General features: G+C 37.4%; 2 protein-coding genes across 5 annotated transcripts in view; both read right to left on the bottom strand.

Annotated features, from left to right (window-relative positions):
• LOC107758164 (ribosomal protein S6 kinase alpha-4-like) overlaps positions 1-4,238 on the bottom strand; it is a 42,653-nt gene extending 38,415 nt beyond the window's left edge. For 2 of the 3 annotated variants that reach the window (XM_016575839.1, XM_016575838.1), the window contains exons 1-4: positions 3,329-4,238; positions 2,448-2,519; positions 1,004-1,071; positions 571-721 (exon numbers count right to left, since the gene is read on the bottom strand). In XM_016575839.1, the coding sequence (XP_016431325.1) occupies positions 571-721; positions 1,004-1,071; positions 2,448-2,519; positions 3,329-3,416 (379 nt within the window). In that variant the 5' untranslated portion in view covers positions 3,417-4,238. The remainder of the gene's footprint in view (positions 1-570; positions 722-1,003; positions 1,072-2,447; positions 2,520-3,328) is intronic. The other variant, XM_016575837.1, reaches the window with a different exon arrangement.
• Positions 4,239-5,155: 917 nt separating this feature from the next.
• The window catches only part of LOC107758165 (peripherin-2-like), a 14,168-nt gene continuing 5,535 nt past the window's right edge, over positions 5,156-13,788 (bottom strand). The window contains exons 2-5 of one of the 2 annotated variants that reach the window (XM_016575841.1): positions 11,655-12,085; positions 9,442-9,688; positions 7,970-8,134; positions 5,156-5,338 (exon numbers count right to left, since the gene is read on the bottom strand). In XM_016575841.1, coding sequence (XP_016431327.1) covers positions 5,309-5,338; positions 7,970-8,134; positions 9,442-9,688; positions 11,655-12,085 — 873 coding nt within the window. In that variant the 3' untranslated portion in view covers positions 5,156-5,308. Of the gene's footprint in view, positions 5,339-7,390; positions 8,135-9,441; positions 9,689-11,654; positions 12,086-13,788 lie in introns of those variants that run through there. The other variant, XM_016575840.1, reaches the window with a different exon arrangement.

The raw sequence follows: 13,788 nt of genomic DNA, 5'->3' as shown, positions 1-13,788 counted from the left end.
GTTTTGTAAAAATCGACGCGTTTCAAAAAGGCGGGGCATAGAGGAGAAACAATAATGTACAGTATGTGGAAAATAATGTGTTTTTTTAACTTTAAACCGCATAAACACATTTCATTACACCAAATACACAAAATAATGTTCTTTTTAGCAGCATCATATGACCCCTTTAATATCATTCATATTACCAGGTTAATAGATGTTTTCTCAGAGAACATACGAGTTTGGAAATTTTAGAGAAATGCTTAATAAATGCATTATGCTGTAACTAAACCCATTAGATTTTAGTCAACTAAATCTACTGTAGATTTAGTCAACTAAAGTCTTATGATATTTAGTTGACTAAAACTAGACTAAGACTAAAACAATTCAGATGACTAAAATATGGATAGAATTAAATAGCATTTTAGTCCAAAAACTATGACTAAAACTAAATCAAAATTTGCAGCCAAAATTAACACTGCTGCTGGATGACACATGCCAGCCCTACTTGAAACACAACTATGCTACAGATGCCATCCATAAAACAGCACGCACAAGTGAATCAGGATGAAGTCTGTATCCTGTGCTTACCTAGTATGAGATGCAGTTTGGTTTGCGTCTGAAAGGCGTAATGGAGGGTGACCAGAAAGGGTGACTGGCGGATGTGTTCCAGTACCTGCCGCTCTGTTCTAGTGTGCTCAGCAGTCTTTGCCTTCTGAACAATGGCTGCTTTCTTCAGAACCTACAGGGAAAGAAATCATAAAATTATTTCATAAGATTATATTTTGAGAAATGGCAAAGAAACAAAATTGAATAAAACTGTACTTGTCCCTTTGTTTTGATTTTATCAGCCCAATCGTAGATATTGTAGATTTCTATTCGAAGAACCAGAGCACAGTGGCAAAAATGTGTTTTAAAAAATCCTCAGTTCTTCATATTAAGCACACACCTTTAAGTGCATATTTTTGTTTTTACTAACTGAAGGACAAGCAAAAATTAAAGTGTGATAACAAACGGTGCAAACCTTCATGGCATAGAGTTTGCCTTTATCGTGGCCGCTGATTTTTCTGACCAGGAACACTTTCCCGTAAGCTGATAAAGAGAGGGAAAAACAGAGATGTAGCTATTTAAAGAGACAACTCAACCACGGAGTATGAGTAATTTCTATGCTTAAAGCACTTAAAGTCAATTCTGAGAATTGTTTCTGAATGCATTATAAATGTTACAAATGTATTGCTGAAACACATTACAAAGACTGTGAACTATGTAGTACTGAATAGTGGAGTTAGACCGTTAAACAGTTTTTCACCAATTCTGTGTTCAGGATTTTTTGGGGCGGGGCTAAAAAGGGGGTTCGAAGACGCACTGGAGCCCCCGAGCCATGGCCCCTCCCCTAACACTATAACTAGAGCACATTCGCATCAGTCCACCCGCTCAATCGCGAGTTGTCAGTACCATTAGTAACACACAGCCTACACAGTTTGCTAGCTAGCTATGCCTTTGTCACTGAAATGCATATTTCCTGGTTGCGATAAATACAAAACAGCTCGGTGTCCTAATTTAAATTTCATAATAATCATTATATCAAAAAGAATTGGATTAATTTTGTGAAGAGCCACCTTGATGGAGAGCTGAGGATCACCACCAAAACCCGCCTCTGCAGTGATCATTTTACACCGGATAAATTTATAAACTTTCATCGGAGACAACTGGGATTCACTGATAATCCGCTGTTACTGGTAAATGGGGCCGAACCGACTATTTCCCACCTCTGCCTTCATCCTCCCGTCCAGACACGCCCCCAGCGTTTGAGAGCAAAGGATACCGCCCATTTTTTCAAGATTTTTATCACTTATTTTATTTACTTGGCGGATTTTTTCATCATTCAAATTTGAGTGGTTAATAATGCATTTTTCTGTGGTGTGACAAACTCAGAACACATATTTAATATTGCCTTTACAGGGACTTTAAACTATGTTTTAAACACCCCAAAGAGCCACACATTATACAAATCAGCATATGAACATCTTAATTTCAGTTGCATATGCTTATTAAACTGGAAAAAAATGTATTATGAATTACAAAAGCATACAATTATTACTTAAATGATTCTTGTAATTCAAATGTTGTTAATAAGCCAACATTAAACATGCACAAGCTGTTTGGGCGTACACTAGGTCTGATTAGGGGTCTGGTATCTCTAGTGGTCTAGCTGATTATTACCCTGAAAGACTGAAAAGAAGTATACAGCCCATTTTCAGAGAACTTGTGGATTGTAATCTCATAAAGGTGTACTTGTTTACTCTAAATGTCAATAATGCCAAACAACAGGAAAAATGTGCTAGATCTACTACTTGCTTTCATAATCATGCAAGTATATACATTGCCAGTGATGGATGGACAAACAAGTAAAGACAAACTGTAGTATGCAACAGAAATACTTTTGTACTTCAGTGCAGTGCTCTCACCTCCAGTGCCAAGCACTTTGAGAAGTTCAAAGTTCTCCATGCCAACTTTCTCAGTGTATCCTGTGAGGTTTGCTGAGAAGGGACAAACAGTGAATGTACACAACAAATCGCACTCTCAACCATTTAAATCCACACACACACACACACACATATATTAGTTCACTACTACATCAAATACATTTGATATAGTACACAGCACATGCAGATGCAAGACATTTGCGGAACACCAAATATATATTTTCCAGTTCCATCGAACATTAGAGATATCAGAAAATATTTTTTTTCTTCTAAAACCTAACACATAAAAAGACAATGGTTTACACTGGAAAAATTATCTGACTGACACTGATAATTAAAAACATATATGCCAACTTGTCGAAACAAATATGATGCCACTCGCAGCTAAATAAACCACCAGTTTTGTTTTATGCAATCTGATAACGTTGTAACGTTTCTCAAAAGAAAACACTGACAGAAAATGTAACAAAACGTAGCACATTATTACAATGTTCTTATGGGTATTCTTTGAAATACCAAGTAATAGGAAAATGATAATCATATCATACGAAGATATTTGATGCCATACCAACTCTTTTTTAAATATCTACACAGTACTTTAAAGTAAAAAGAGCCAGATCTGAGAAATATTACGCTCACAAGTTGCACAACATAATTTTGAAGTAACTTTAAGTTCCATTTAAATATCATGGTATATGATTAAATGTAATACATTAATAAATTAATAAAAATAATGTAAATAAATTAATAATTAAATGCCATGATACACATCAAATTACATGAGCATCACCGAGACACAGTACAACCACTTTTGTAAAGAAATCAAAACACACCAGGTGAAATCTTTCAGTCACCTAACTTACCATTAGTGATCTCGTGTTTAACAGTGCAAACTTTACGGCGGGTTTCTTGGTCGGAGTCCTCGCCACTACCACTACTTTCCCCTGACATGATGTGTCTGATTTCTAGAGTATTTGATCAGTAAAGTGATTTTGACAGCCTGCTTTTCCAATGCAGACATCTATATTATGTACGGCAAATGTCGACACACGGATTTCTTTTATAACGCGAAACTTTGCACGTTATGACAGAGAGAATGACATGTTTTTGTTTTTGTTATTATCTCAGCTCACAAATCCCTTTGACATCCTGCTGTGAACACTAATCTTCGCGCACGACCTAGATATTAATCTCCACTTTTGATAGGCGCGCGCACAGCCATACACTTTAATACCTTTCGAAACAAGACGACGATATTCGGTATTTTAACACTTGAACTACAGCTAATTGATTATAATGTGGGCCATAAATGGCTGTTATTTCCGTATTTCCAACTTCGACACAACTGTCATGAGGTCGTCCGCAACTGCAGTGAAGATAGCAGTCCATCAAGTGCGACTGTTCACATTTGAGCTGATCTCGTTACCGCTGTATTGCCAAAAAAACACACTTCAAATAAAACGATATTAGCTCTGCTAACGAGCTATACCGTGATAGCGTACGTGCTAACTATCAACCATGACAGATCACGTTAAAGATGTCCCTAACCGCGGATTCACTAAAGCTGAACCGGCGTATTTTAGTCCTTTGCTCCTTCCTTCCGGGTGTAGTTGTGCCTGACTCGCGTTAAAATATGCGTTTGTTTTGGAAAGGAAATGAATTGAACGATAAATGCCTGGAAGAAAGTGTAGTAAGGATCATTTCAGCTACGGAAGCCGAAGTAGTGCTGTTCGAATCGCGAACCAATCGTTGTTTTGAACTGGTTCTTTTGGTTGATTTGAGATAATCGATTCGCTTTTTAAAGCACTCGAATTGTGGACTTGGTTGTGTTCATTTTGTTTAAAAATGTGTGAGGTGAGGTTGGAAACATAAAAAATCGATCGGCTGTATATTGATATGTATACTTCGTGATAAAACATGATGTAAACATCCTTATTAAGTTATGCCGTGAACGAATTGATGATTCGTTTCATGAATTGGTTCATTAGAATTAAAAGTTCGAACGAGCCGATTCGCTAAAATGATTCTGACTTTCCGATAGTAAGCCGAAGTGCCGCTATTGGAATCGGTTTCTGAGCACGTCAGACGTGTGGTTGGGTGGGTTGGTTCTTTGTGTAGGTGGCGAAAGAGAAAAACTGGTGCAATCCAACTTGCCAACTCCCGTGCTAAAGGACAGCCTCTCCCACTAACGACAGCAAGACTTTTGTCTTGCACACCCTTTTTGGATCTCAAGTCGTATCTGCGTAATTCCTATGTCATGTGCAGTGTTGGGCAGTAACTAGTAGCCTAACTTAGTTACTGTAATAATATTACTTTTTGCAGTAACTAGTTGTGTAACTAATTACTAATAAGATTTCAGTAATATTTAGGGGTGGGAATCACCAGAGGCCTCACGATACGATATTATCACGATACTCGTGTCACGATACAATATTTCTGGATCTTTGATGATTTCAGTACAAAATAAAGTACTCTGAATTAACATGAACTAACAGTGAACAGCTGTATTCTCATTAACTAACATTAAGAAAGATTAATAAATAGTGTAATAAATGTATTGTTCATTGTTCGTTCATGATAGTTAATACATTAACTAACATTAACTAATGGAACCTTATTGAAAAGTGTTACCTTAATATTAAATATCAATATATTATTTTTATTCACTTCTATGTAACAGAATGAGATATAAGTTGTTGTTGTTGTTGATGTGCTGGACCAACAAATCCGATCCTTGGAGGCTCCTCCTGGTAGCTTGCAAGATTTAAAGGATCTGCTGCTAATATCTTTGTGCCAGATACCACATATGTTTAGAGGTCCTGTAGAGTCCATGCCTTCATGCATCAGAGCTGTTTTGGCAACACGAGGGGGACCTAGACAATATTAGGCAGGTAGTTTTAATATTGTGGCCGATCAGTGTATATAGTGATAATGTAATTTTCATATTGGACGACAGGAATCTATTCTTTGGTCTTACAGTTTTGAATGACATCTTTAAAACCAACAATGATAACCACTGCTGGAGAAACCACACATTTGTATAGCTGGACCTTTGACTCAAAATGTTCTAGCTATTGAGATACAGCCCTTGTTAAAACATCCCCATGTGTCATCTAACCCATGTCTCCAATATTATATTGTTAATGACAACATCAATATATAATATTGGTCTGTTAAAAGTGTTTTTTATATTTCACAAATCGTAGATGATCACTTGACATATATACATATATCTGCATATGCATCTTCCTTCATGTATTAACGTGCTTTGTTAGATATAATCGGATGCAGTGAGTTTGAGTGCTTGAGCAGCAGTTTGCGTATTAAGAGATTAGCACAGGTTACAGGATAAAGGACGCAGACACACTGGGCTTTCACTGTGCATGCTGCCATCAATCATCATCCTTCATTATCTTTATCTGATATCCAGCTATTTATGTATGTAAGAAAGTCGGTGCATGTCTACCTGGCTCATGCGATTTTGCAGATCTTTTTGCTTGCTTGTTATGTGCATAAATGCACCTGAATGCTATTGTGTAGATGTGTAGAAGTTTGAAAGAAAGAATCAATAAAAAGACAGAAGCGGCGGAATACAGTCTGCATCTAGTTCCACAAAATATCACTACACGACAAAACGGTTCAAAATGTCAGATTTTATTAGACCTGACAGTTTTCTGACAGTTCTGCGAGTGCAGTACAGTGTTTCATAGCAGAGCACTGAGCATCATCTACACCATCTTTTAACACTTACAATGCATTTAATTCCATGCTGAATGCAAAACAAAAAAGGCTTAATGACAGTGAAGTATTTATGTTTACAACATGCAATTAACATTGGATGAGAAAATAATAATGGAGAATATGAAAATATGAAATCGTGTTTCTTCAGATATATTATATATTTTATAATATATATTTTAATTAATCATTTCCAGCATCAAATAATTTGCTTGTCCACACTGCAAGCGGAAAATACTGTTGATTCAAAACCTATTAGAACATACTTAATATACAGTACAGCAATGTGGAGGTTGATTTTAGGCCAGTGAGATTTCTTTATGGGCGGGGCTACCCAGTGTGAAGCTAAAGACATAGAAACCAATTAAAACTGTGTCCTAGTATTTGTGAAGGTCATGGCTGGTTAAAACAAAAACTTTGTTTTGGAAGAGAAAGTTTTATCTTCTCACGCCTGGGTAGTACACGGTGCAAGATTCAGATGATTAGAAGGGGCTTACCCTTGTGAAAAAGAAGTTCACTTCAGCATACTTTTAAAAAGAGTACTTATTACAGAAATAATATACTTTAAAAGAATTTACTTAAGTGCAAATTGAATGTAATGTTTTTGGGTACTTAACTGCATGTTATTTACAATTAAATGAAAATATAGTTAAAATTTATGTTGCAATTAGTAATTTACGAATGCTTTTTTTGACCCACTTAAGTACATCTTTATATGTAATTTCATAATTACATAGAGTTGTCCATGGTTAAAGTGTGTTAAATTTACTGACAAATATAAAAATATAAATAATATAAATAAAAATACTGAAAACTAAAACATACTTTAATGTCATTTATTTTGAAACATATATGTCATGTATTTAAATTTATGTGTAATTACACTCTTGTACTGATGAAGTTGCAATTAAAATCAAATACTTTACACACGCTTCAGTAGGCTAGTCAATGCATCAAAATAAGTGTACCTCTGTAAAGCATGAAAAAACCTAACCTGACATTATAACAAAGTGCACTTTTTAAAAGTGCACTTAAGAAACATTATGAAAGTTGACTAAGTACACTTAAGTGGCCTTTTATTTTATTAATGTTATATTACCTGCAAGTACAGTTTTTTTAAATATACTTTTAAGATTTGAAGTACACTACAAGTGCACATTCACTACAGTTAAGCGCACTTCTTTTTCACAAGGGTATTGATTTGCATCTTTCTGTTATTCCAATCATTTACATACATCCATGTGGTAGCGTAGTATTACAACATAGGCTATATTACAAAATCAGCCTCTTTTAGGTGTATGACATGATTTTGTAAATGGGAAGAAATAAAATAGAACTTTCTGTTAAGAAACTGCTCAGTCATTCAAATATTCAACCGTTCATGGTGGAAATGTTAGCATAATGCTAGTCATTTCCCAGGCATAGCTGCACCAAGTTCCCCTGACAGGAATGAACAGACGTTTACTCACCCCAAGACTAACAATATCATATGTTTGCCATAAATAATTTATTAATTTATTTTAGAATTTTACAATGTTAATTTATTTTAGAAACAACCATTTTAGTGTATTAATGAAGTATACAACTCTTTGAGATGTAGGTCATTAAGACTGATATATAAAAATACCAAAACGTAAATTATTTGATTAGTTGTCAGCACTCTCAGCCTCCAACTGGAAACATTTCAGTGGTCAGATAAATCTGACTCTTTAGCTGGTGGTTGTTCCAGTGGCCCCTGCTTCCGGTTTGGCTTCAGGAGGTGTTACCTGGTTCAGCAATAGGAGCTTCAGCACAGGATCCACGTACTCCATGAAGGTCTCCTTCACCCCCTTCTCAAGCAAGTAGCCCTCGGTTTCAATCTCCACATTCTCCTGTCCAGCAACAGCCTCCATAGACGTCTGCAGGAGGCGCACACTGGCCAACACTGAGCTCTGTAGAAAAAATGCAATTGACATAGAATATGAGAAAATGGGTAAAAATAGCTGGTTTGTAGAAGTAAAATCTGGTCTAATAAACCTGTCATTGCATATTTTAAATGTTGTTCACTCTTTGATGAATCGCTTTTGTTGTTCACTTTGGATAAAAGTGTCCACTAAATGCGCAAATGTAAATGTAAGTAACATATGCAAGCCTACAACAAAATACAAGTAAATATACATGCATGTGGAAATCTATGTAAGCTATGAACTTTTGGAACTTTGGGGGGTTATTTCCCATATTACGGGTTTAATTATAATTGATTAATTATAATTGATATTATGTAGTAACCTACCCTACCACACAAAATATATCATTTGCTGTATTGCAATTTACTAGTGTTTGTTTGTTTGTTTGTTTTTTCTAACTGGTTGGCAAAAATACATTTCAGTCACTGTAATTAATGCTATGCAATAAATTACGCTAAATCTGTAAAGCTGCATTAACTAATATTAATTAAAATTATCAATACATTTGTTACAGTATGTTAATGTTAGTTAATAAAAATACAACTGTTCTGTTAGTTCATGTTAGATCAGATCCATTAAATAATATTAACAACTACAAATTTTGATTTTAATAATGTGTTAGTAAATGTTGAAATTAAGAAACTAAATGCTTAGAACAATATTTGGTAACATTTTAGTATAGGGACCAATTCTCACTATTAACTAGTTGATTATTAGCATGCCTATTATTAATATATTGGCTGTTTATTAGTACTTATTCTGCATGAACATATTCTACATCCCTAATCCTACCCAATACAAAAACTTAACAACTACCTTACTAACTATTAATAAGCAGAGAATTAGGAGTTTATCGAGGCAAAAGTTGTAGATAATGGTTTGTTAATAGTGAGAATTGGACCTTAAAATAAAGTGACACTTTATTCATTGTTAGTTCATGTTAAATAATGTAGTTAACTCATGTTCACAAATTGAACCTTATTGTAAAGTGTTCCCAATTTTAGCTTTTGTAGCATATGATACATGGTACAAGGAATTCAAGGGAACTAAACTGGCACATTAAATTGTCAACAAACTAACTGATCTTAGTCGGGGTAGTATATTTGATGTGAATGAAAACAAACCGGTGGTCTGTTCAATGTCTCCTCAGTGGGTTATACTGTCTTGAAAGGTGATTGAAGAAATGTATGTCTATCCCTTGGAGTCTCATTTTCATTTATGCCAAAATAAATATAGATTATACCCTGATGGTCCAAGGTCCATTGTCTACACGCAAACCTTTAACAGTGTACCTGAAGCAGGAAGACAGACAGAACTACAGCTCCAATAGTGTTCATCAGCCCCATGTAATAGTTGACCAGGGCTTCTCTGCAACCACGAATGAAGATGTTGAGTTCTTCGGTCTGGTGGTCGTAGTTGTAGTGGGCGGTGTTGTTGGTGATTTTGTACTGGATACAGGGTCTGGGAGAACTAGGGTTACAGCAACTGAAGGGCACACCGTCAACCAAGTAACGGCCATCCACATTGCTCTTAATGCGGCTGGAAGATTGAGAAGGAAATGGAAGAAAAGAACCTTGAATCATTGCAAACTGTTATGAGATTGCTGCTCATAAAGTTACCAATAGTTCACTTAAAACTTTCTTACTTCATGCTTTTAATTTCATTGTACTCCATATGTACTCCAAGTCCATATTTGAACTTGGTATTAGAATTTTTCTTTTGTGATCAGGACCCATATTCACAAAACATCTTAAGGTTAAAAGTAGCTCATAACTCGCCGATTTAGGAGAAAATCTTAAAAAATAATCGGCGTGTCAGTCCTAAATTTAGGACTCCTACATTTTTGCTCTAAAAGTATTTCACAAAGCTTTTTAGCGCTAAAACTAGCTCCTAAATCTGTGAAACGTTAGGAGTAGTGAAGAGGACTCCTAAGTCACTAAGACCAAGTCACAAACTATCCTAAAAGGGCTGTTGCCAGCAGTCTGCCTTGTTGGAACAGAAACATTTTAGAAACGTTTGACAATAATGAGCTTTTAAAAATGTGTCGCCTTAATCGCGAGGATATTATGACTGTTGTTTTCATTAATAAGTTGGGCAAGAACTAACAGCTGTTCTTGCATCCAGTTTGGTTTTCTTTTACATTTACATGCCTCACTATCAGCCATGATTATTCTACTCTGTTAATTAAAAGGCTGTTTATATGCATATCCGCTGAGTGTTTACGAGGAGCACACATGTAAGAAGCTGACAATTAACTGAACATATGACAATTAACTGAACATATACTTGTTTAATTAGTGACACTTAGCCTGCATTTTAAAATCTTTATTTGAATGTGCATATTTTTTCATTTTTAAACGTTTATCTGAATATGGCAACATAATATCGCGCTCTACAGTACTCTACAATTCTATGAATAAATCTCTGACAGAGACCCCTCCCCTATCAGCCAATCACTGTGTGCATAGTTAGTAAGCATGCTAACATCATCCATAGCAACGAGGTCAACCCCGCCCTTACTCTTATCATAAGACTTCTTTCTATTCCTTAGTAAAAGTTTGTCTCAGCAGCTTTGTGAATAGGTTTTAAAAGAAAACTCTTAGCTAAAAACTTTTACCTCTATTTAGGAAAACTCTTAGTGGTAAGATAAAATGTTTTGTGAATACGGGCCCTGATAACAAGTCATCAGCCAAGACATTTTTCAAACCAGATATTAACATGACTCTTAAATGCATTTTTGTAAACACTTGTGGTCGTTTTTTGTGGATGGTCTCAGATTTTGTGACTATACTGAATATTTGAACGGTTTTGGACACTTAAGACACTCTTAACAATCATGAATGACACTGCGTTAGAATATAAAATAAATGATGCTAGAGCTTTTCCCAGAACTAACTGAGCCATATTCGTCTGAAAGTGATTTATAATGGATGTATGAAGTATTAAGTTCTCCTCAAGTGTCCTTAGGTGTCTTAAATAGAGCAAATAGAGATGGTAAAGGGATAGTCAATCCAAAAATGAAAATTCTCTCATTTACTCACCTTCATGTTGTTCTATACCTGTATACATTTCTTTACTTGGTAACACTTTAGTTTAGAGACCAATTCTCACTATTAACTAGTTGATTATTACTGTAGCATGCATATTTCGAGCATATTTGCTATTTATTAGTACTTATAAAGCACATATTAATGTTTTATTCTGCATGACCATATTTTAGATCCCTCAATCTTACCCCATAAACAAATTATGAGTTTATTGAAGCAAACATCGTAGTTAATAGTTAACAGTGAGAATCGGTCCTCAAACTAAAGTGTGACCCTTTATTCTGTGGAAAATAAAAGAAGTAGAAACATTCTTCAGAATATGTTCTTTTGTGCTCTGCAGAAGAAAGTCATACACATTTGGAATGGCATGAAGGTGTGTAAATGATGACACTATTTTCATATTTGGATGAACTACTGTATCCTTTTAATACTTTGAATTGACATTCCCATTGACTCACTCCTTAACTTCCTTAGAGCTGAAATCCAGGTAACGGTTGCTGATCCACTGCACCTCAAACCAATCCTTGTAGTCGTTATTACCACAGCACTGGAACTCCATCTGAAGGCGATCAATGGTCTGCTTCTGGAAGCAGCGGCCTGGAGTGTCGGTGTCCTTGTAGAAGCGGATACCATTCTTCAAGCCGATTTTCAGGGAGGTCTCCAGGCTGCCCTTCATGGCGTAACTCAAGATGACTGAAATCAGCATGAGGGTGGTGAAGAATATTGAGCATCCAAAATAGGGCTTCAGGAAGGTCTTCCATCGTTGAAAACGCCCAGGATCTAGGGCATCCTGGCAGATTCGACTGACAAAGTAATTGATGCCCATCGAAGCAAGACCCACAATCATCAAGGTATTGGGTACACAGTGGATGTCTGTGTTGTCCATTACCTAAAGGAAAAGATGTTGATGTCAGTCCATGTTTATTTATTATTTCAGTTAAAGTTTATTCAAATTTATTTTAATTCAACCGTAACCCTAACCCAATAAACAAATGTTTTTGTTTTGTTTGTTTTTTTCAGTTAAGCCTGGCTGTAAGGCTCTTTTACACGGAATGAACTGATTAACTTGCCATTGCATATTAGGGTAAATCAGATTCATTCTCATTTTTGGACAGGTCATTTAGGGGCCGTTTTCATTAGTGCGTTTTCGTTTTAAAACGGTGTTGAAAATGATACTCGTCTACACTGGCGTTTCCGAAACGATACAACCGAAAACACATGTCACTTAACCATTCATGCAGCTACAACCATAGATATGTATAGGTGGATCCCTATTATTTAGATGGCGGATGCGTCTACGTGCTTGGAGCAGTCAAATGGGGAATCTACCTATACACATCTATGGGTACAACAATGAGCATGATGTTATTGTTTACATGGTCGTCAAGGATAAGCGCGAATGAGGGCAGCCACGCCATCGTTTTCAAAAGTCTCTGTTTTGGTCCGTTTTCACTGAAACGCAACCCCGGAGTTCCCTCTCGAGCTTTCATGAGACATTTCTCCGTTATGGGAACTCCTTCCTTTCCAACCTTTCCTGAAGTCCTATTGGCTCATGCCAATCCAAATGACTGGTCAATTGTCGCGAAGTATGCAAATCGCATGCAAATACTGACGCACTCGAGAGGCAGTATAAAACGCAGTACACGCGACAATTACGTCAGAATCTTCTCCTTCACTTTGCTGAATATCTCTCACCCATCGAACCTGCAGGACATCAGCCCGGCTTCTCATGTCCCCCTTCTATGGCAGAGCGGAGTGCCGAGTGCAGATACTAGAGCTAAGGGTTTTCATGTCGCCGCAGATGCCACATGACCCACTGTCTAAAAAGTGTGCAGCTCCCCGCCTCAGAGCGGCGTCGACCGCTGCTGCCAGGAGCCGGATGTGCGGAGAAAAGTGTAAAGGAACCCGGGAAGAGGCACTATGGCAAGCGGAGGAGCTTACCAGCCCCTCATCAGCGGCTGCCGTGTTTGGAAGACACTGCTCTTTCATTCACATGATACCAGCCCCACATTAGCAGCTGCCGTGTTTGTAAGACATTGCTCTCTCATTCAAATGATACCAGCCCCACATCAGCGGCTGCCGTGTGTAGAGGACTCCGCTCTCTCACTCATTCAGGGCGATATGCAGCCCCCGCTTCAGTGCAGCGACAAGCGCTTCAGTCGCTTACCCACTCACCAGCAGTAAAGCGGCAAGGAGTCACCTGATGCCCCTGCTTGGAAAAGCGCACGAAGGTAAGGAGTCACCTGATGCGACTGTGCGGAAAAGCGCGCAAAGGCGAGGAGTCACCTGATGCCTCTGCATGGAAAAGCGCGCGAAGGCGAGGAGTCTCCTGATGCCCAGGCACGCGTCTTATTAGCCTTCCAGATTTCGCTGGACTATTACGTCAGTTGTTCACGCCCCTACGAAGTGGTGTTCAACTAGGTCGTATAGCCATTCACAGTCTGTAGTGACAGGCGCAGATGCCGCCGCCCACACCGGGTAAAATGCGCGCCATGCAAGCAATGAGCCTCGTTATGCTGAGGCGCGCTTTCCAGCAGCAGACCGCGAGATCGAGGTCTTCTTTGGCGCACGGCTCATCGCAGTGCAGGGACA

This window comes from Sinocyclocheilus rhinocerous, unplaced genomic scaffold (genome assembly GCF_001515625.1).
Source record: "Sinocyclocheilus rhinocerous isolate Xijiao unplaced genomic scaffold, SAMN03320098_v1.1 scaffold774, whole genome shotgun sequence".
NCBI lineage: Eukaryota > Metazoa > Chordata > Actinopteri > Cypriniformes > Cyprinidae > Sinocyclocheilus > Sinocyclocheilus rhinocerous.
Note: the sequence above shows the minus strand (reverse complement) of the source record. Positions and strands in the feature narration are given on the sequence as shown.